General features: G+C 36.0%; 2 protein-coding genes across 2 annotated transcripts in view; one reads left to right on the forward strand and one right to left on the reverse strand.

Annotated features, from left to right (window-relative positions):
• On the forward strand, nt 1-17,035 carry ETFDH (electron transfer flavoprotein dehydrogenase). Its single transcript, XM_026847431.1, has 12 exons — nt 1-142; nt 980-1,209; nt 2,092-2,173; nt 2,444-2,562; nt 2,868-2,945; nt 5,600-5,746; nt 7,503-7,643; nt 9,612-9,755; nt 13,753-13,921; nt 14,932-15,114; nt 15,452-15,673; nt 15,979-17,035. The coding sequence occupies exons 2-12, from the start codon at nt 988-990 to the stop codon at nt 16,140-16,142; spliced, it is 1,671 nt and encodes a 556-aa protein (XP_026703232.1). The 5' UTR covers nt 1-142; nt 980-987; the 3' UTR covers nt 16,143-17,035.
• The window catches only part of PPID (peptidylprolyl isomerase D), a 13,933-nt gene continuing 10,496 nt past the window's right edge, over nt 16,907-20,343 (reverse strand). Inside the window, exons 6-9 of the mRNA XM_026847961.1 lie at nt 20,114-20,255; nt 17,792-17,878; nt 17,673-17,715; nt 16,907-17,132 (exon numbers count right to left, since the gene is read on the reverse strand). Of these exons, the coding sequence (XP_026703762.1) occupies nt 17,044-17,132; nt 17,673-17,715; nt 17,792-17,878; nt 20,114-20,255 (361 nt within the window). The 3' untranslated portion in view covers nt 16,907-17,043. The remainder of the gene's footprint in view (nt 17,133-17,672; nt 17,716-17,791; nt 17,879-20,113; nt 20,256-20,343) is intronic.

The raw sequence follows: 20,343 nt of genomic DNA on the forward strand, positions 1-20,343 counted from the left end.
TGGTGCTTTCATGCTCTAAAGTTGATAAAGAGAGACTGCCTTCCATCGCTTCATATTGCAAGATGTGCATCTACTGCCTCTGTGCCTCGCATAACTACACATTATACAATTCATCCTCGCGAAAAAGACAAACGATGGGAAGGTAAGATCAAAAATGCATTCTTTAAAAACTTCTTTATTATTGCTCAGTTTTAAAGACACTGAAATGTGTTGCTGTTCTTTTCTTTTTGAAGAAATTCTTAAAGTACTAACTTTAAAGTACTAACACTAAGTACCTAAGCACTAACTCTAAAGTACTCTTAAATACAGTACTAATACTCCAAATGAAATTTTGTGGTTGCTATCTCACAATGAGTGTCTTTAGTGCTATAAAATGGGATCAGATTAAACTCGATCCTAGTTATTTAAAGAAAATACTTAAGCAGCTTTTACTTTTGTGACTATCAGAACAAGATTTAATTCTGTCAGGTATGTATCTATTGGATTTTTTTCAGTTGTTCTTACCATGAGTGTTTATGAGAAAATAAGATTGACATATATCTCTGGGCACTCCAGCCTCTACATTCAATAATTTCAGTGGCTTCAGTTCCATAAAAGATACTGATTAATTAATGTAAAATAAAGTCACGTGTTCTGACTAAAGGTCTCTTTTCTTTTATTTCTCCCTTAACTACTTTCACTGAATGTCTTTGATACACCTAGCCAACTTAAGTTTAACATTCTAAGATGATATATACCATATGTTTTATGGTATATCTTCTTACAGCTTAAAAAGAGCTAATTTTACTTTGGGATGCTAATATCCTTTTGCATTATACCAAGTACTGAAGTGGGGATTCTGTTAAATATTTGGCCTTCTTTTACACAAGGTAGTACTACTGCAGTACCCAGTAGCCAGTATCACAGAGCAAGCTTTAGTGAGAGAGAGGCTGGGGGAAATTGAAGATTGATTTATCTTACTATCTTTTTTCTATTAAAGGGGTAAACATGGAAAGATTCGCAGAGGAAGCAGATGTTATCATTGTTGGAGCAGGCCCTGCAGGTCTTTCTGCAGCTATTCGGCTCAAACAGTTAGCTGCTGAGCACAGCAAAGAACTACGGGTTTGTCTAGTGGAAAAGGCTTCACAGATTGGTGCGCATACACTGTCTGGTGCTTGTCTTGAGCCAAGGTCCTTACAAGAACTTTTTCCAGACTGGAAGGAGCGAGGGGTACGTATGAGCATATTAACACTGAAATTAATTACTAACTTTTAATGAACTCCATATCTGACTCATTCTGATATGGCTTAGCACCTTGATAACACTGGTACTTAGTACCATTTTAAAATATGTTGATCTAACAAAACAAAAAACCTTCTACCTTCTTTTTAGTCTGTTTCCTCTAGTTCAAAAATGCTAAAGTGTTGTACCTACACAGATGTGCTGTGGCCTTGGCTCTTTTATATAATAGTCTTACTGCATATACACGGTATGTCTGGTGCATCCTGGAATGCACTACACTTCCTGCATTTGTGCAGAATCCAGTTCCTGTGCACAAGCAGTAAGTTGGTCAGTTATTAGCAATGTCAGACTTGCTGTTTCTCTACAGTAGTTCTTCACAGTCTCAGGAAATGGCACATAGTACCCTGATTTTTTGTGCAGACATAGTGGTATAACGGAGGTCTAAGATGCTTTTAGGTGGGAGGATTGAAAGAAATGATCAGCCAGCTGCCTGCTATCACCTGGGAGCTGCAAGAAGTGAGCCATTGATTAGTTGTTTTGTCTTACTGGGGTAAACATGCAAGTTGATCTGTCACCTTTAGAAGCATCTAGAATATTGATGATATACAGATTATAGAAGTGATTTGCAAGGCCCTGTTCCTTTTTTTTTTTTTTTTTTTTACCTCAGTAGTGTTGATTCTTGCCTGATAACTGTCTCATACTTCTATCTTATCTCTTGTGATACCTTCCTACAGAAGAGCTTTATTAAACCTTTACTTAACTGCCAGTTTGATTGTTTTATTTTATTTTAGTTGGTTTTGTTGGATCGGCTAGAAAACCATAACTCTCAGTACTGTTTCTTTTTTTTTTTTTTTTTTTTTTTTTTTATAGGCTCCACTTAATACTCCTGTAACTGAAGACAAGTTTGGAATTTTAACAAAGAAATCTAGAATTCCAGTGCCAATTCTTCCAGGTAAAATTTAGCGAGTGGTAGAGAGTCAGTTTGCTCTATGTCTTTTTCAACTTTTCCATTAATCAAACAATTATGATTCAGTGTAGTACAGCAAGTGTATGTAGAACATAATAGTTTACAGTGATAAGGTCTGTGTAGATGATGGCTATGGTAACTTACGATGTTACTGTGAAGATAGTGGTTGTAGAAGAAGATACATCTGATGTATACAACATCTGTTATTTTGTGTAGTGTTCTATGTTTTATGCATGTGTGTTCTTTTTTCCCTAGGACTTCCAATGGTTAATCATGGAAATTACATAGTACGTCTGGGCCACTTTGTGAGTTGGCTAGGTGAACAAGCAGAAGCTTTGGGTGTTGAGTTGTATCCAGGCTATGCAGCAGCTGAGGTAATAATGACATCAGCGTGTATATGAAAAGCATTTTTGGAAAGCCCTTCACTCTCAATTATTTCTACATTCACGACATTCCTTTTAACAGAGGTGTATTGTGAAAACTGGGTTTCAGTGTCTAAATTCCCTGGCCCAGATCCAGCAAAGTGCAAGTGGATCATACAGTATGTAATAAATGCATAGTAATTACATAATCTTTGATTGTAGAGACATAGTGCATAGAAGTTCTGCATTAGAACTTTTTATGAATGGATTAAAATGACAGATCATTGAAATGGTTGTTTGTTTAAATATTTCCAAAGGTTCTTTTTCATGAAGATGGTAGCGTGAAAGGGATAGCAACTAATGATGTAGGCATTCAAAAGGATGGAGCACCTAAAGTAAGTAGCTATCTTCTCTATAACTAGGGGTCTAACTATGGAAACTGTGATATATCTGCTTCTACTACTATCAGTAGTCTTGCTGTAGCCTAAGAAAAAGTGTAAAATTCAGTACCTGTCTTCCCTCTCTGTATATAAAATAGATCAGTTACCTGTGAAAGTGCTGGTCTCGAATACTGTAAACTTCTGAGATTAGTAGAAAAGCCTTCGCAGAAAGGAGGTTTATTTGAGGGTGACTAGAATGAAATATTTCAAGGTTGTTTTGGTGCATGTGAAATCAGGAAACAAAGGAAAAATTCCAGGAACTCCTAGAAACAAGGTGCGAAGGTGAAATAGAAAGCTGTTGTCCAGCTGGTAACTAGCAACCTGTAAGAGTTGCTTCTGGCTGATTTGTTTTCTCTGATATTTACAACTGCAGTCGAATTTGTCAACAGTCCGTCTACTTTGTTGGGGCAAGGTACATGCTGAATCTTTATACCTTTTTGCTGGTTGATCACATTTCTGTATCCAGAAGGTGACTCCCTGCCCAAAGCGTCGGACTTCAACTGATTTTTAGTGGATTCAGAACCTGCACTGAGCATGCTGCTTCCCTATTCAATACATAGAGAGAATTTGGTACATCAGAATAACTCAGGAAAACATTCACGCAGAATTATTTGGCTCTGTAAATTATGGGATTTGACTACATAAATTAATGGATATTAAGCTTTCTTCTTAAGATTTACTTTCTTTTATAAGGTTTCTAACTAGTTACATAGAGTTTCAAAGAGGTATTTACTTCCACATAAAAACATGGGCTATTTTTCCTATTTAAAGCAGGGAATGAGAAGAAAAGACTCATTCTTGTTTGGAGAAAATACAGCCAATGGAGAAGGAAGTAGTGGCAATATATTTTCCCATTATGATACTGTTTGTCTCCTGTAGGGGAGACACATGCTCTTCCTTTCAGGTGAACATGTTCTCCAGTAGAAGGCACACGTAATGCATACAGCTTTCTGTGGTATAAAGATTTATTGGGAGTTTGGTTTGTGTTTGGTTTAAAATGGGAAGGAACTATGATTTTATTATGTTTTTTAAGTATCCTCAAAACCTAGAATTGTTTTCCATTTATTCTGGAAGAATGTGTTTAGTAACTTTTTTAATGTACATAACTAGTGTGCCATTACTGCAGCTTTTTGATGATTCAAGTGTTTTAGCTGTCAGTTAGGTCAGATAATATGACCTCCAGTCTATAAAGGTTCAGGTAAATAGACAAAGTTTGTATAACCTTCAAGTCAAGAATATCTTCAATATGTTTATACAGAGTCTAATCAAATAGACTGTGGTTAATGAATAGTTTCACCTTGCAGTCAGCACTAATCAAACAAAAATGCTAATGGTAAAAATATGTAGTGAAATGTTGCACATTGATTCTTGTGTAGATGCTGGAGAAGGATGTTAACTGTGAAGTATAACTTTTTGACATTACACAAACATTTCAGATTCATTAATTTCTGATATTTACGTGGAGTTAATTGATTTATATAAATCTATTTCAAAGTGGATGATATATATTTTTAATTTCTAGATCAAGTAGTAAGTTCCTGTAGTTCTCTTAGTATTTTGTAATATTAATTCATGTTCGGGTTGACAATCAGAAATTCAAAGAATATACAAAAAATTTGGCAAAATCTTGTAAGTCCTTTTTAAAGGTAATTCCTGACCAGAAGGAACATTTTCATTTGCTAGTCTTTTTCAGAGGTTTCCAACCAGTAAGTTACAAGTGGATTGCACCTGAGAGACAATTCAAAACGAGAGCAATAAGCTTATTCTGGAGCTATGACTTACCTTGTGATAGTTTTATTGGGTACTGCTGGATAACTTCATGCAAAACTGTTTCCATTATCTTTTTCAACATTAAACTTTTTGACCCAAATCAAGCTTTTATTCTTTTTTTTTTTTTTTCCCTGCAAGTCTGTGTATTTAGAATATTGTATCCTTACATTGCAAATATAATCCAGTAATGTTCTCATCCAGTTTGCTCACATATGCAGGTAACAGTTCCTCTTATCTTACTCTCAATCTCGTTTGGAATTTTTTATGATAATTTTTTTATAATGATACTTAAGGTTAGTTTAATTTTACTGTATGTTTTAACATGTAAGATCGGTACAACATTATAGTAACTTTATTCTAATTAGTGGGTTCTTTTGGGGGCAGGAGTAATGCAGATTTTTCTGATGTGATGTTTCTGTCTAGCCTCTGTCATACGTGTGTGGGGACACACAATATTTTACTGTAATGTGACTTCATGAGCGAAAATTAAAGTGTAAAGCTTTAAGTTAAGATTCTTTGTTCTGTCAGGGTTCCTTTGCACCATATGAATGAGCAGATGTGATATAAGTATCCTCTCATCTAGAAAAGATTCTCCTTTTCAGTAATGAATGATGATTCACTGTAGTGTAGCTTTACTGGAATGCCCTTACAAGATTTGCCAGGGATGCATCATGGTTAGGTGGAAAAGGCAGTTGGACTAGAGCCATAGCTTGCAATGGTTTGTAGGTTCTGGGCAGTGCCACAAAGTAGCGTAAAATCACTTTATGGCCCTCCAGTTTCTTGCTGTGAGTTTGGTGTGGCAGAGATCTTACTGCTGATGAAATACTCTACTTTTGCAGGCTACCTTTGAAAGAGGCTTGGAACTCCATGCTAAAGTCACAGTCTTCGCTGAAGGTTGTCATGGACATCTAGCCAAACAGCTCTACAAAAAGTACAATCTAAGGGAGAAGTGTCAACCCCAGAGCTATGGCATTGGACTGAAAGAGGTATCACCTGCATAATTTTAACAATAAGGAAAATACTTTGAAGCTATAAGGTAGTTTCTGTTTGCTTCAAGCTAATTTGTGTAAGACATCAGAATTACTGATTTTGAGTTACACTTTCAGACTTCAGAACCTTTGCTATTCTGAAGCTGGTCAGAGAAGATGCTCCCTGGCTGTTATGTTTCAGCTGCTGCTTCTTATATCTGTGTTGTATCTAGAGGTACCTGTGAACCCTCTCTGTTAATGTCTTAATTTGATTTAAAATTATGTTCATTTGTGAAATCTGTTTTCAATACTTTTACTAATGAGAGAGGGGTTCATGCTGTCTAATTTTAGGGAGTTTTAGTACCTGAGGAGGGGAGGAAAGGCTTGCTATGCATTTTCTGTATATTGATATGAGAGAGAGAGAAAAGAGCTGTTCCAGATGATGAGTCATGCTCTCTGAAACACCTTCTGGATGAGCTTTTTTTTCCCCAAAAAATCCCTTTACTTCAGTTATAAAATTAGGATAGGGATCAGATTTCCTTTTTGAAATATTTTATACTCTGGAAATATCATCTATGAAAAATAGTTGTATTATTTACAGTATGTTCAGAGTTTGACTATAACATGTTCTTTATTTATTACTTTAAGCACGTGCTTCTAGCTACAGAATATTTGCTAAATAATTAGTTTACACTTCTGTAGAGAATAACTGCTCTGGAAATGTATGACATAATCTTAGTTGCAATTTATAATACCTAAGTTGTCGTTAAAGCAGCATTTTTGCTGTAGAGTTTCTTTACTTCCAGATGAGACTGTGTCTGCTTTAGCAAATAGTACAGTCCAATAGGAATGGATCTGTAAAGTGAAATTGTTGGTGCTGATGAGCTGATATCCATACTATGCATATTTCAGGTTTATTTTTACTTCTGATCCAGTCCCATGGACTGAGTGCCCTTTCGTGACTAGAATGCTTTAGATGGGCTTCTGGAGCCTTTCTTACAGTTTAGCTTCATGTGAAAGGAATCTAGTTCATGCCTTCTGTGGCTGCTGTATGAACCAAAGCACAGTAAGTGTGTGAATCAGCCCTGCTCAAAAATGTGCATCTTAATCTAAACTGAAACATTAATGTAGATGTACCCTCCATGCTTGAGCTGATCTAAAGGTGCTCAACTGACCTGTCATTAGAGTGTACCTGACGTATAGCTCCATGGTGAACAGACATTTTGTGAAATGATCAGAAAATTGACTCGCTAGTGGAAACATGAAGATGCTTTTGTGGGTTCACCATGGGTCAGATGAGTACTGGAGATGTGTAGGAGAGAGCAAAAGAGGACAACCTGTTTGACAGCAAATATTTAGATCAACTGAGGCATAGTGTTAAGCCTGACCTTGAAAAACTTACGAGGAATTTAGTGATTCGTATGAAAAAATAATGGTTTTAAAGAAAAAAGTAAATGTCAGCATTGCATCCCTTAGGAGAGTATCTATCAGAGTCACTGATATAAAGAATCTTGTGGCTGAATTAAAATTTTGGGTATAGTACTGGACGCTCAGTCACATTTTCTGATGCACAACATTTTAAGAAAGAGAAGTATTAGGAAATTCTTCAGTGGTTTCCAAAGAAGTATACTTATTACCTGGTATTTTGTTGTATGAATTTATGCATTGGTCATAGCAGTAAATTAATTTTCTTCTACATTTAGTTGTGTGTTTGTCTTATTGAAAGGACATTACTTTGCAATATAAAGTAAATTTTTGATCATCTGCATGACAGTTATGGACTATTGATGAAAAGAAATGGAAACCAGGAAGAGTAGAACATACTGTAGGCTGGCCTTTAGACCGACATACATATGGAGGATCCTTTCTTTATCACTTAAATGAGGGTGAACCTTTAGTTGCTCTTGGATTTGTGGTAAGTGAAGTTGCTTTTTTCATGCTTGTTATTGTTTGATCTTCATTTTTATGCAATTTTTTCCTCTGTTTTAATGTGAAAATAAAACCACAAGAATAGCAACTGACCAAATTTAGTACTTTCTCAATTTTCAGTGTGCTTACGCCCATATTAGGAAAGGTTAATTTGTCATATTAATCTGTCTTTAATCCAGTGTCTTTTATTAAGAACAAAGTGGAAAACTTACAAATAAATTTTTTTTTCAAACCAGACAAATTCTAGTAAAGCCAAAACCAGATGATTAATCAAAATGGTGCTCTCAGAATTTTTGCAAGTTAGGAAATGTCTTCCATTTCCTTGTTCATGTGTCAACCTTGGGTGCAATTCCACTTTGAGAGAAGTGCATAAAGTAGAAGCACGCTGCAGTTCCACAAGCAGCATCCCTTCAATTTTTGAGCTTTTCTGTTTGTTCTTAGCATTCTTCACCCACTTTTGCCTCGCCCTCTTTCTGAATTTTACAGGCAGCTTCTTCCTTCTTACTACCTCTATCAGAAGCATTGAGATCACTAGAGACACAGTCTTGTGTCATTCTGCCAGCCAATGATGCAGGGAGCAATAGTAGGAAATGTTTTCCTAGCACCTACAGTCATAAATGAAGCACACACTGTTTATCCTTGCATGTGCTTTACACACAGATGCTGTGAGAGTCAGGCACATGATCTGGACTTTCAGCAGCATGGGCCTGAGGTGACACTTTGGTCTCCTAGATTTCAGAAGGATTCCAGAGTGTGTGTGGGTGAAAACTATATTTTTATCTAACTGTTTTGTAAGAAACATTGAAAAAAACCTTGTTAGCTTTTCTCAGACATGCATGCTTGTCCTGTGCAGATTCCAGTATTGGAATTAATAAGTACAGACAGTAGATATTCAAATTCTGTTTGCTTTTAGACGGGTAGAGAGCTTTGATTCTTATAGAGAATGGTAATTAGTAATTTTCAGTAATAGGAACATTATCTCCAGTTCAGATAGGAGAAAATAACTTTTGTGTGAACATACAAGCACTTTTTTGTCTTTGAAATTTACACTTATGTCAGTCTGAGCTGATTCTTGTAGTAGGATTATCTTGCACTTAATTTTGAAATCTGTTTATTATCTTTTATCTAGTAAGGAAAGTAGATGCAAGCAGTATTCTAAAAGCAGTGAGCTGCCAGAAAAATCAAGATACTGTTTGTTGCTGACTCATGATATATTTTGGTTTGTATCTCAAATAGAGCTCACAGTAACTAGAAGTAATCCCTTTCTCAAAAGAGCAAATTTAGCAGCATAGGCCCTTTTAAGAGTACATTCAGGATTGGAAATACAGAGTATATCTTTGGACAGATTCTCAAATGCATAAAAGAATCCAGAGCATTTAGCCAATTGACAAAGTGTTTTTCCCCCATTTTCTCCTTTCATCATTGCTCCCCCGTGCTTTATTACAATGGCTCACCTAATCGGAAATAATTGACTCTGCTAAGCAATGTGAAGAACAGGTTAAAATATGTGAACACAAGGACATAAAACGATCTACAAATAATTGTTTACCTCTCCTTCCAGCTTTTCTAGGGCAAAGAGGTTTTGAAACACAAATTTAAAACAAGTTTTCTCACTTATACTGGCCACTAAACCATACCTAATTTAATTTCACGGTTTATTTCAAAGGCAGATGGAAGGTGGTTACAATGCGATTAAATATTTTTCATGCTTCAGGTTTCAGGTAGTGCAGAGAACAATCTTGTAGCAGTTAATTCTCAGAATTGCTTCTACTATAATCTTAATAAAATATATTTTTGGCAATAGTTTCTTTAAGTAGAAAGATCCTGAGGTTCGTTTAGTATAAAATAGATTTACAGAGTTGATGTAGTAATATGTGATTGCTTTCTTTTCAAACTCTTGTTGAAATTTCATACTTTTATTAATGTTGCACTTTTTATTTGTTTGTTTTAAAAGGTTGGTTTAGATTACCAAAATCCCTATTTGAATCCATTTAGGGAGTTTCAGAGGTGGAAGCACCATCCTAGCATACAGCCTACTTTGGAGGGTGGAACAAGGATTGCCTATGGTGCCAGAGCGTTAAATGAAGGTGGTTTCCAGGTAGCTTTTTCATTAAGTTTTTTACTTTGAGTTCTCTATAGCTATGATATTAGTGCTGTAGATTTGGGTTCCATGCTGTTGGGAACTATAATAAAGCTGAATAAAAGCCAAAAGTTTTAGTGGACAGAAAAGCCTTGTTATCTTGCTGGTTACTGGCTGCTGACATTTACTACACTTAGGCTGTTATACTAAAAATCTTCTGACATAGTCACTTTACTTTCTAAATGAAATATGAAGCAGAGTTTATATTGGAACCAAATGTGTTCAGCAGCAAAGAAACTACAGGTATTTCTTTGTTGTGTCTGAAAGTCTGGAGAAGAGAGGGTAGCACCACTCATTTGTTGTGGAGTTGGGGGAGGTGTATTTTCCAAATTATATGTTTATCCTAGCAGAGCGCCTTTCCAGTCCTTGCCCTTAAGCCATTGATGGTGCTGAAATTGTTACGTGGCTTGGCAGATAGAAGTCTTCACCTCTAATTACCTTTGCTGTCTTTCATGCACAGCTTTGAATTTCTACTTTCTTGGGAGGTGGTGTACTTTGTTCATTTTGTTCCCTTAAAGATCTTAGGAGGTGACATTTTAAAAATGTATTCATCAAGTCAGTTGAAAGGGCTGGAACAACTTTCTGGAGAAACAGTCTAGAGTTTATATTTAACAACTAAAGTCCTTTCCACCTGTTTGCTTCTCATGTGAGAATCTTGAAACAGAGGACATGACTGTGTGTCCTGGACTCTCAGGTCCATCTTACAGATGCTGCTTTCAGTTTGGAACTTAAAAATAGCCTGAGTGTGATCCACGGGTCATACTACTGTGCTTTCCGACACCTGTGTCTTTCCTTTTTGAACCTCCTCTTTAGTTTAAATGTGGCTTTGTGTAGTTTTTGTTATACAAGTAGAATTTCAGTAGCAGCATAACTCCTGTCATGGTCTTGTGGAGTTAGGCTTTGACACCAGTATGCATGCCTGGGACTGAGTCATGTGGGTTCACGAAGCAATTTCTTGATTACACACACAATACACATTTAATCAATCCGTGGATTGATTATTTTGTCCACTCTGAAGTGGAATACCACATTTTAACATGGCTGTGTTACTAGCTCATTTCAGAAACCACTGTCAGTCCAGTATTAAGACAGGTAAGATACAAAATACCAAGATGTCTTAACCTAGACTTTTTATACAAGAGGGGCTTCTGTTTCCACCCCATGCACTGGTTTCTCTATCACAGTCATTATTGAATTTCTGGCTTTGATGGAGTAGCCAGATTGTGACTTCAGTTGCATATTCCTTATACTGCTTGAAACATATGGCTGAAAGAACACAGTATTTGTGAAATCACTTAGACATTGTTTGTGCCGAGTTACACAGACTGTAGGACTACAGCTCTTGCATATCTCTGCCTAATCTTTGGACTACTTCTTTGCTGGACTTGAAACAACACATCCCTTAGTTGGCACTGTTCCTAATACAAGAGCATGTTCTGGTTTTTATTTCCTGTAGATAGAATTATCTAGTTAATCATGAAATCAGACTTTTAAATGGCTTTTTTTTAATACATGCTTTCAGTAAAAAAAGCTTTATTGATGATTCACTTAGGAAGATTTTTAAGATTAGCTCTTCTTTTGCATGTGTTGCTTTGATTAATAACTGTAGCAGTCTGACTCATTTGCATCACTGGAGTCCAGGAATATTTTCTTATGTAAGTCATTCTCAGCTTCAGTTTTTATTTTAGTGAGAGAATTGCATCAATAAGGTGTATAAAATTACCTTTGATCTACGCTTTCTCTTTTTGTCTGTTATAGATAACCTTATGACCATGTCCTTTAGTCTTTACCATATAGTGGTGCTAAGTTGGTGGGAGAGAGAGTACACACGCTCTTGGATGTTTCCCTGATTTTATAGCTTTTTGGGATATGTGGAAGGAGGGAAGAGAGTTTAATAGACTAAATCTACATAGCTGTTGTATCTTCTGTTTCTTAAAATTGCAAAATTAGGCACTTTAAAAAATTTCTGTGCAACTTCTGTTTTGTCTTCATTTTATCAAAAACTTTGAAAAGGTTTAAGAGTTTTATGGAAAAAATAAAAGGTGCTGCTGTTGCTGAGCAATGTATATTATGAATATCACAGGAAAAAACCTTCATATTGATGACCCAAGCAAGTGTCCAACATTAGACTCACTTAGATTTTCAGCCCTGAGCTGAGCTAAGGGGAGGAGAATGTGGGGTTCCCTGTCTGCTGGCAGAGAGGACTCTGCAGGAAGCAGGTGTCTTCCCTTCTTCCCTCCCTCAAACCTGCTGCCAAGAGAGTGATTGCTGCTCCAAGTGCTCAGGGTTGAAAGGATTTCACCTTGTATCTCAGGGGCAGGAAGGGCTTGTGCCGAACTGGCAAGATGGGTTTCTTCAACTGACGGCGAGAACAGGCGCTAAGTTCCACACTACTAATGATGAAAATTACTAACAATGCTGCAGTACATGTAACCTTTTGTGTTATATGACTAATCTTTATTCTCATTTATACTTTGACAGTATGTTGGTCACTGTGTACCTATTAAGTGAAACAGTTGTTGCAGAAGAAAACTACTCTATTACCATTTTTTTTATGTAATTCAAAGAGTCAGTCAAGAATCTTTCTATGCTTGTGTCAAGTGCTGCATCATTGTGTTCTAAAGAATGTGACAGAATGTTTTCAGCCAGAGGTCTTGTGAAAAAAGAGGATATCCTACTACTTAATTGCTTTAAAATGCTGTTATGTAGCTGAAATTATGACTTCTGAACACTGAAAAGTACATTAAAATATGAAATTTTGTTTTCAGCCTAAACTACATTTCCTACAAACCAAATTACTAAATCTGTGATTAATCAAATTGCCCAAAACACAGGGAAAATGCTGGGTGGTACAACTTTTTTTAGTGACTACTATATGAATATTCAAAAGTAACCAGCCCTGGCTGAATAGTAAACAGATAAGCAGAACAAGCAGAAGAAACAAAATGTTTGTTTCAGGTTATCTTGAATTTCAAGGGATATGTTTTTTGGACATTTTTCATTAAATAAAAGTACTTGTTTGGGGTCAAATTATTTAGGCTATTAAAAACTTTATTATTTCAGGCAACTTTAATAAAAGCAGGATGCTATATTCACAAGTGCTGCTCAGTACTAAAGACTTTTGAAGGAGGGTCATGTTCATAACTTACCTTTAGCAATTTCAGGCCTAGGATGTGATCACAGCTTTCTGCTCAAAGTGCTGCAGTCAATGTATGTTTTGAAGCTGTTCCCTGAAATCCTAATCTTATTGGATAAGGGTGGGAATAGCTATCTTGATAGTTGAGATATTCCTTAGTTAATATAGGCATATTACATAGTATATTAATAATATGGACCTGACATTTGCAAATCATCTGGCTGTCCTAAGTTTGTGAGTTGAATGTACTCAGTGACATTATGCTTCTTACAGAACAGGAATAAGACAATGATTTTGCACCAAAGTGTATTTGTTGGCTTCTGAAGAACTTTCAAAATAAGTGGGGCCTGGGTGGGAACAGGGAGAGCACTGTGTGGTTTCACAGAAGAGATTTGTGGAAAAAAGCACTGAGTAATAAACTGTGAGATGAGATGCATACAACTTGTGTGGAAAATGGGAACATGATTTTAAAAAAAAAAAAAAAAAAAAAAAAAAAAAAAAATTCACTTACTCTTGAAGAAGGAAAACAGTATCAGTGGGTGACATTACCACAGTCTTGTTGCAGATAAAGCAACTGTAGAGAGGATATAAGGAAAATGTTGTCATTGTTTTATACTTAGCCCCAGTACATCTGTATCCATAATTGTTTACTATGCCAAAATTCCTTGATTAAGTGGAGTAACTGGTGGATGTTTAGATAGTGCACATGCAAATCTAAAAATGCAAAAGACACTCAAGCCTCATGCCAGTTTCATTGCCAGAATGTTATTCTCATTTTAAAAACCAATAACCAACCATCTTACTTTGTTTCCTCTTCAGTCAATACCCAAACTCACTTTCCCAGGTGGCTTATTAATTGGTTGCAGTCCTGGACTCATGAATGTTCCTAAGATCAAAGGGACACATACCGCAATGAAAAGTGGCATGCTGGCTTCAGAAGCCATCTTTAGCCAATTAATCAACGAAAATCTCCAATCAAAGACAATAGGTAAGATCGCTGTACTTTGATTTGTAATTACCTTTTGTTCCATTAGGATCACCAGCAACTTAGCAGTAACTAAATGTGTCTGAAGGAATTAGTTGGAAATGCAAATAAATCATTAAATGAGGCTGGTGGTTTAAAAAGATATCTATTGTTTATTTGCTATTTAGACTGACAAATTCTTTAAGAAAGAAATAAATGAATAAACTTCTGCTTAGTTATTCTTAAGTATTGATCCTACTGCTACAACAATAGGCCTCAAGTATTCACATAAAGACAGGGTTTAAAACTTACTATTTAGAACATCTATTCCTACAGAGTAGTAATGAGAATGGTGAAAGGGAAGCTCTCAGAAAGCTTCCATTTGAAGAAACATTTTTTTTCCTGAGATAGTTACTTGGCTTTAACTACACTGCAGTGGATGTGTCATATGTCAGGCATGCAGTGTCTAGTATTTATAAAGGGTACAATCCAAGAGTTTAAATCAAAAGCTTGTAGTCAAATATATCTCATTAACTTGCTGATTGCAAAGGGAGAAAAAATGTTCTCTAGCAGTGGCATCATCCATTGGGCCACAGTCATAGTTACTGAAATCAGAATGTTTGTGGTTGCATAACTTGTAAAGAAAAAGCTTTGAACCTGACAATATCAAAATTATAAACCTGCCTCTTGGATTACACATAAACTCTGTCAATTCTTAGATTCTATGAGCGAGTAGCTATTTTCCCATAGAGGTGCCAATATAGCCACCTGGCAAGTTATTGGTTTGAGGCAATTTAGTGCTGCTTGTGGGTCATTTAATAAAGGCTACAAAGATGCACTAGATACCTGCTGCTGCCAACAAAATGGATCTCTGCAGGAGGCTGAAATACGTTGTCTAATGTACTCCGAGCTATTCTGAAATTCTCATTTTGCTGCCTTCATTACTAACAATTGTCTTTATTCAGCCATTATTTTTTCTTTCAAGGATAGTCTTTATGTACTGTAGGTACCTAACAAGTAATGTACTGCCTTAGGACTTGATGTGCAAGAGTATGAAGAGAATCTGAAAAAGTCCTGGGTTTGGAAAGAGCTGTATGCGGTTAGAAACATCCGACCATCCTGCCATAGCATACTTGGTGTGTATGGAGGGATGATTTACACGGGTATATTTTATTGGCTACTGAGAGGAATGGAACCATGGACATTAAAACATCCAGGTAATTTCATTATCTCCTGAAAGAAGATACTAAACGTATACATCAGTCTTTTCTAGTCTTAGTTGAAGCTAGAGCACACCTGGTCAAGTGGTGAGGCCTTAATGTAGAAAAGAAATCAGTAAGGCATTGAAGCAGACTTTGTCATTACCTAGCACATAATGTAAATGAAGACATTAAACCACTGTTAGCGTAGTTTTTTGTCTATGAAAAGGCTACCTCTTACAAAATACTTCATTCTGATGACAAGGAGTTAAAATAGCTTAATAAAATTGCTCTTGAGTAACTGCAAATTACAGTAATTCTGTACTGAAACTGTATTTATTAAAAATGTATTTAGGACCAGATTTTGCTCAGCTCAAGCCAGCCAAAGATTGCACACCTATTGAATACCCAAAGCCTGATGGAAAAATCAGTTTTGATCTATTGTCTTCTGTGGCTTTAAGTGGTACGAACCATGAACATGACCAGCCTGCTCATTTAACTCTCAAAGATGACAGCATCCCAGTGAGCAGGAATCTGGCTGTATTCGATGGACCGGAACAAAGATTTTGTCCAGCAGGTAGGTAACAAAAATGTGTCTGAGCTGTTTTTGCAAGGTGAAAGACTTAAGTACTTCAGGAAAAGTCTACCTGGCCTACTACTTACTTCAAGCAGTCTATCCAAATCTTCCTCCTAGAAGAGGGTTTGAGTGCCTTAAAATATGTTAACAGTACTTTCATGACAGAATAATTAGTACATATGGAAGAAGGCAGTTGAATCACACTAGTGATACACTTCCCTCATTATGTTTGCTGGTAAGTAGTAGACCATACATGCAGGGGGAGACTGTTCAGTGAAGTGATAGCTCTCTTTTGCTCTTTGCAGGAGTTTATGAATATATTCCTCTGGAAACAGGAGAAGGATCAAGACTGCAGATAAATGCTCAGAACTGTGTCCACTGCAAAACATGTGATATTAAAGACCCAAGTCAGAACATAAACTGGGTAGTGCCTGAAGGTGGAGGAGGACCAGCTTATAATGGAATGTAAACTGATGGGAAATCTATTCAGTGACTTCTGATCACCAACAAATAAGTTGGAGTATTTTATGCTGTGGTGTCATTACAGCACTGAGTTGAATGTTAAAGGAGTTTGAGACTAATGTGCCATTCTGAATTTTAGGTACGACTGTTGCATTAAATGGGAAGTCAGTGCCTTCTGGTTAAATCCTAGCCTTATTTAAATAGGACTTCTCTACAGGAGTTGTGTGGCAGGCAGAAGAAAGTTCTTCTCAGGACTGACAAAGGAGGTTTGGAACTTGGATTTATTGCTCAAGTTCAGTGATAATGAGAGCCATATCCAGAATTGTGGGTATGGTGGAATTCAGTACCTGCCCTTAAAAAATAAAGTATTTTCTCTCTCTATCTGGAATAATTTATTATATTTAATCCTACCTTGCAGTAGGGAAAATACATTAGTCTAGAAATCCATCACTGCTTTTAAGTGTTACATATTTTATATCAAATTTACAGTTAGATTTCCCCCCCCCCATAGTAATAGGGAGCCAAGCTGCAAACATTTTCAAAAAAAGAAGTGTAATACGTGCATCTTCATTGTATGTCTACCAGTATTTTTATTTCTTACATGAAAACAGGCCTGCTCTAATAAAATCTCTAATATAAACTGCCTGAATTGTTCAAGCTTAAGAAGCACTATTAAGCTGAAAAACACAGCCACTACTGATTTACATGCTAGGAAAACATTCAAGTTGCAAAACACAAGTTACTATAGCTTAAAAAAAGAAAACAACTCCACCTTTGAACAATTTGTGTTTATTATTAGACTTCTGAGTGGTAAACACAGAAAACTGCAGTACAGGGCAAATGAAAGAAGCAGCTCTGTTTATCCTTTTGCATGAGTTAGTGCATAGATTTAAGTTTAGAAAAAAAAATCAAGCAAACATTTTAGCATAAGCTGCCTTCTCTTTCTCCTTTTGGGCTTTTATCTTCTGCTTGATTCTGAGTGTTTCTGTCTGGATAGCTGCTTAAAAAGAAAATCCATCATACAGTTACAGTAATCTCTTTACATTAGGTTTCCTAATATGTCAAGACCAGGTCCCACTGCTGCAAGTTACTCATGTTATTTCATTTAATAGAACCTCATTTAATCTTCTGTTAGGTCAGATACTAGGAGCAAAAAACCCCTTGTCCCTTACTTTGTTTCACCTGGTAAGGTAGCCAGGTAGAGGAGGGTGTAGCAAGCACAGTATTGCTGTCAACACAGAATTTATGAGCTAAAAATCTTGTCCAATTAGACCAAGAAATTAAAATTAGTAAGACCCCTATGACATAGAGGCATGGTCTTGACCTACATAAGCAGATTTCCCAGCACAACAGAAGCATCACTGCTTTATAAAAACAGGCTTTTCACCTCAGTGCGCTCTAGGTTCATGTAGCAGCATTTAAGCTGTTAGAAGCTAGAATTTTAGGCATCACTCTGGTGTGATTTACTACTAAATATTACCCTCATTATTTTTCTTTAACAATGTAAAGAATTTAGAAACAAACAGCTTGATTTTACCTTTGTCTTCAGGGGCTATTTCATGAGCCTTTTTAAGATCAGCCTTAAATAAAAGAGAAATATAAATTAATGTTCTGATTAAATTTTTAGAATTAAAAAAAAAATACTATGTTCATTACCAATGCCTGATCGAGATCTTTTATTCCCTGCCATCCTTGAGCCCGTCTGTAGAGAGCTTTAGTATTTGCTGGATCTATTTTAAGAGCCTGTAAATTTAATAAAATTGTCACATTAACATTTCATATACTTCACAGCCTCCCATTTCCACAAATGGTACAGTTCACACCAGCAGACAATCTCCCCAGTTGGTTTGAGGGTAAGCTGTCAAAACATTAACTGTGTAAAAAGGAAGGCTATAATGTAGCACACCGAATAGCTAGCTAATCAGTTTTAATACTGTTGCACCAGAAGTGGTCTTCTGTGAAGGACCAGCATATGTGAGGATAAAATGGAACCTCTGTGTGCGTGTGTCTCTCTCTTTGTCAAGGCAAAGGTGTTGCTGCAGTTTAAATTATCCTAACCTTGAGTCTCACCGTACTTCTTTCTATATTGCATCTCCTTCCTTCACACCAAAAAACCCTCAAATGGTGTCATAAAGAAAACACAGATTTCCTGTAAAGCTCTGTAGGCTAGAAAGATGCATACAAGCAATCCATCTCATGCTTCAGGAACCTTGCCAAGTTCCAGTCATTATGCCTTTTTTGAGCTGAATGATTTCACTAACGTGCATATGTCAGCTCTAATATGACAATATCAAAATAGGAAATACAGTGTCGGGGCAAAGATACTGTTCCACTATTTGATTACTTAAATTATTTTTTCAAAGTACCTCAGTTAATTTTGCCAGCTAGCTCTTTTGTTTTCTTGCCTGTGAAGCACACACTATAGAATGCTCCTGCAGATCATTCTATAATGTGTCTTTTTTTGAATTATTTTGAAGAATATAGTTTCTTGCTGATTAGAGAAAACTTCTTTGCATGTATATATGGCTTAATAAATTAAATTAATAAACTTTAAATCATTAATTAGGATTATAGACATTAGGTAATGCACCCAGATTTTTTTAAATTGCTTCAGTATTGGTTGTTAATATAAAGGAAGGATTACTCTGGGTGCTCATCTTGAGCTGTCTCCTATAAATCATAAAGCCTCTTCTGTATCAAGAATTAGAAAATTAGGTGTCTGTATTGTGTACACTTAAGTAGCATTCCTTGGTTTTAGCTCGACCACTCTGTTTACAGCTACCTTAAAGCAAGGTTTGCTAGAACAGGTTCAGGCATTTGTAATTCCTTATTTACACCAAATAATGTGTGTATTACAGATTGTTAATTTAAATCACTTTTGGCCTTAGGAAATCATAAAAGAGGAAGTGTCTCATTAACAATTACTTTGAACTCTACTAGTTAATTTTAGGAAACTGGTGTTCTGATTAAAATAGTGATGCACTGTTTAACACTTTATTATGAGATGTATGTTAAATACCTTACAGAAGTCTGTTACAGCTATGGAGTTGCCTTTACCTAACAATTCTGTAATTTTTAGAAAAAAGGAAGCAGCCGGTCTTTTTCACAATGGTAAGTATTATGATTAATAATTTCTATCTGTAACACTTAAACGCCGTTTCAATTTTTATAATTTTCTAAGTGACAGATATCACTTTACACAGTTTTCTTCTTCTTTTTACTCATTCCCCATTTGTCCATTCTGAATATAGGTTTATGAAAGTTTTCCATCAGCAGGCTAGAAAGCAAGCCAGCTCCCTAAAGACACCTCACACACAGATTAGCCTGAGCCTGCTGCTCAGGATCCTCTGCTAACAGATAAGAGCATTTCTTACTCTGTTTCCTTCATAATTTCATAGTTCTACTGAATTATTTATTCCTCAAATGTACTAAATTCTGTCAGTTTGTCTATGACACTGTTCCTGTAATTCTATTATATTTCAATATTTACATATTTATTATTCTTTCTTTCTTCCTATTCCCTGGTTTCATTTCATCATGAAGCCTACCCAAAAGGGCTTTAGTTAGAAGAGTCACTTCAACTAATAAAATACAAAACCATCAAATCTAAAAGCAAGTAAAACATTTTGCTCAGACTAGTCTTCCCGAGAAAAGTATTCCTCTTTCACTGAAGACAACTTAACTCTCAGTAATATAAAAATTAGCTCAGCAAACCAAACTGACAATGACAACATGAGTTTTTTCTGGCAGTAAGCAACAGCCCTCTTTTGTTTGTTTCTAATGAGTCATTTCAATTTCAAAATCTTTTTAAAAAGAGACACATACTGAAAAGTTAGTAATAACTTCATGATCAGCCTTCTACTTTGTTTACTTTCAAATCATAAGCTTGTCAGAAGACCCTTTAAAAAGCTTTGTAGTTTCACTCTTCATTTTCTATATAGGCCAATTGTTCATCAAAGTACTAAACATTAAATTTACCTCTGAACAACTTTCAATGGCTCCCTGCCAATCTGACAGTTTTAGTTTACAAGCGCCAATGTTTAAAACACAGGTCAAAGCAGCCGTCTTTAACTTTGGTTTGTCTGTCTCCTCTGCCACTGTTTCAGAAGCTTCTACATACCTGCAGAAAAACAGATTTACAAAGAACATGTATTAATCTTGCAACTTCCATCTTCTTCTGGCCTTAGCTATCTTTCCACAGATATGTG

Source organism: Athene cunicularia, assembly GCF_003259725.1.
Source record: "Athene cunicularia isolate RWA chromosome 4 unlocalized genomic scaffold, athCun1 chr4_part2, whole genome shotgun sequence".
NCBI classification, from domain to species: domain Eukaryota; kingdom Metazoa; phylum Chordata; class Aves; order Strigiformes; family Strigidae; genus Athene; species Athene cunicularia.

Excerpts from the sequence above, each read along its gene's own strand:
- ETFDH (XM_026847431.1), top strand. The coding sequence starts at position 988 with ATGGAAAGATTCGCAGAGGAAGCAGATGTTATCATTGTTGGAGCAGGC. Across the intron at positions 1,210-2,091 it reads CAGACTGGAAGGAGCGAGGG|GCTCCACTTAATACTCCTGT; the intron begins GTACGTATGAGC and ends TTTTTTTTATAG. Across the intron at positions 5,747-7,502 it reads ATGGCATTGGACTGAAAGAG|TTATGGACTATTGATGAAAA; the intron begins GTATCACCTGCA and ends TCTGCATGACAG.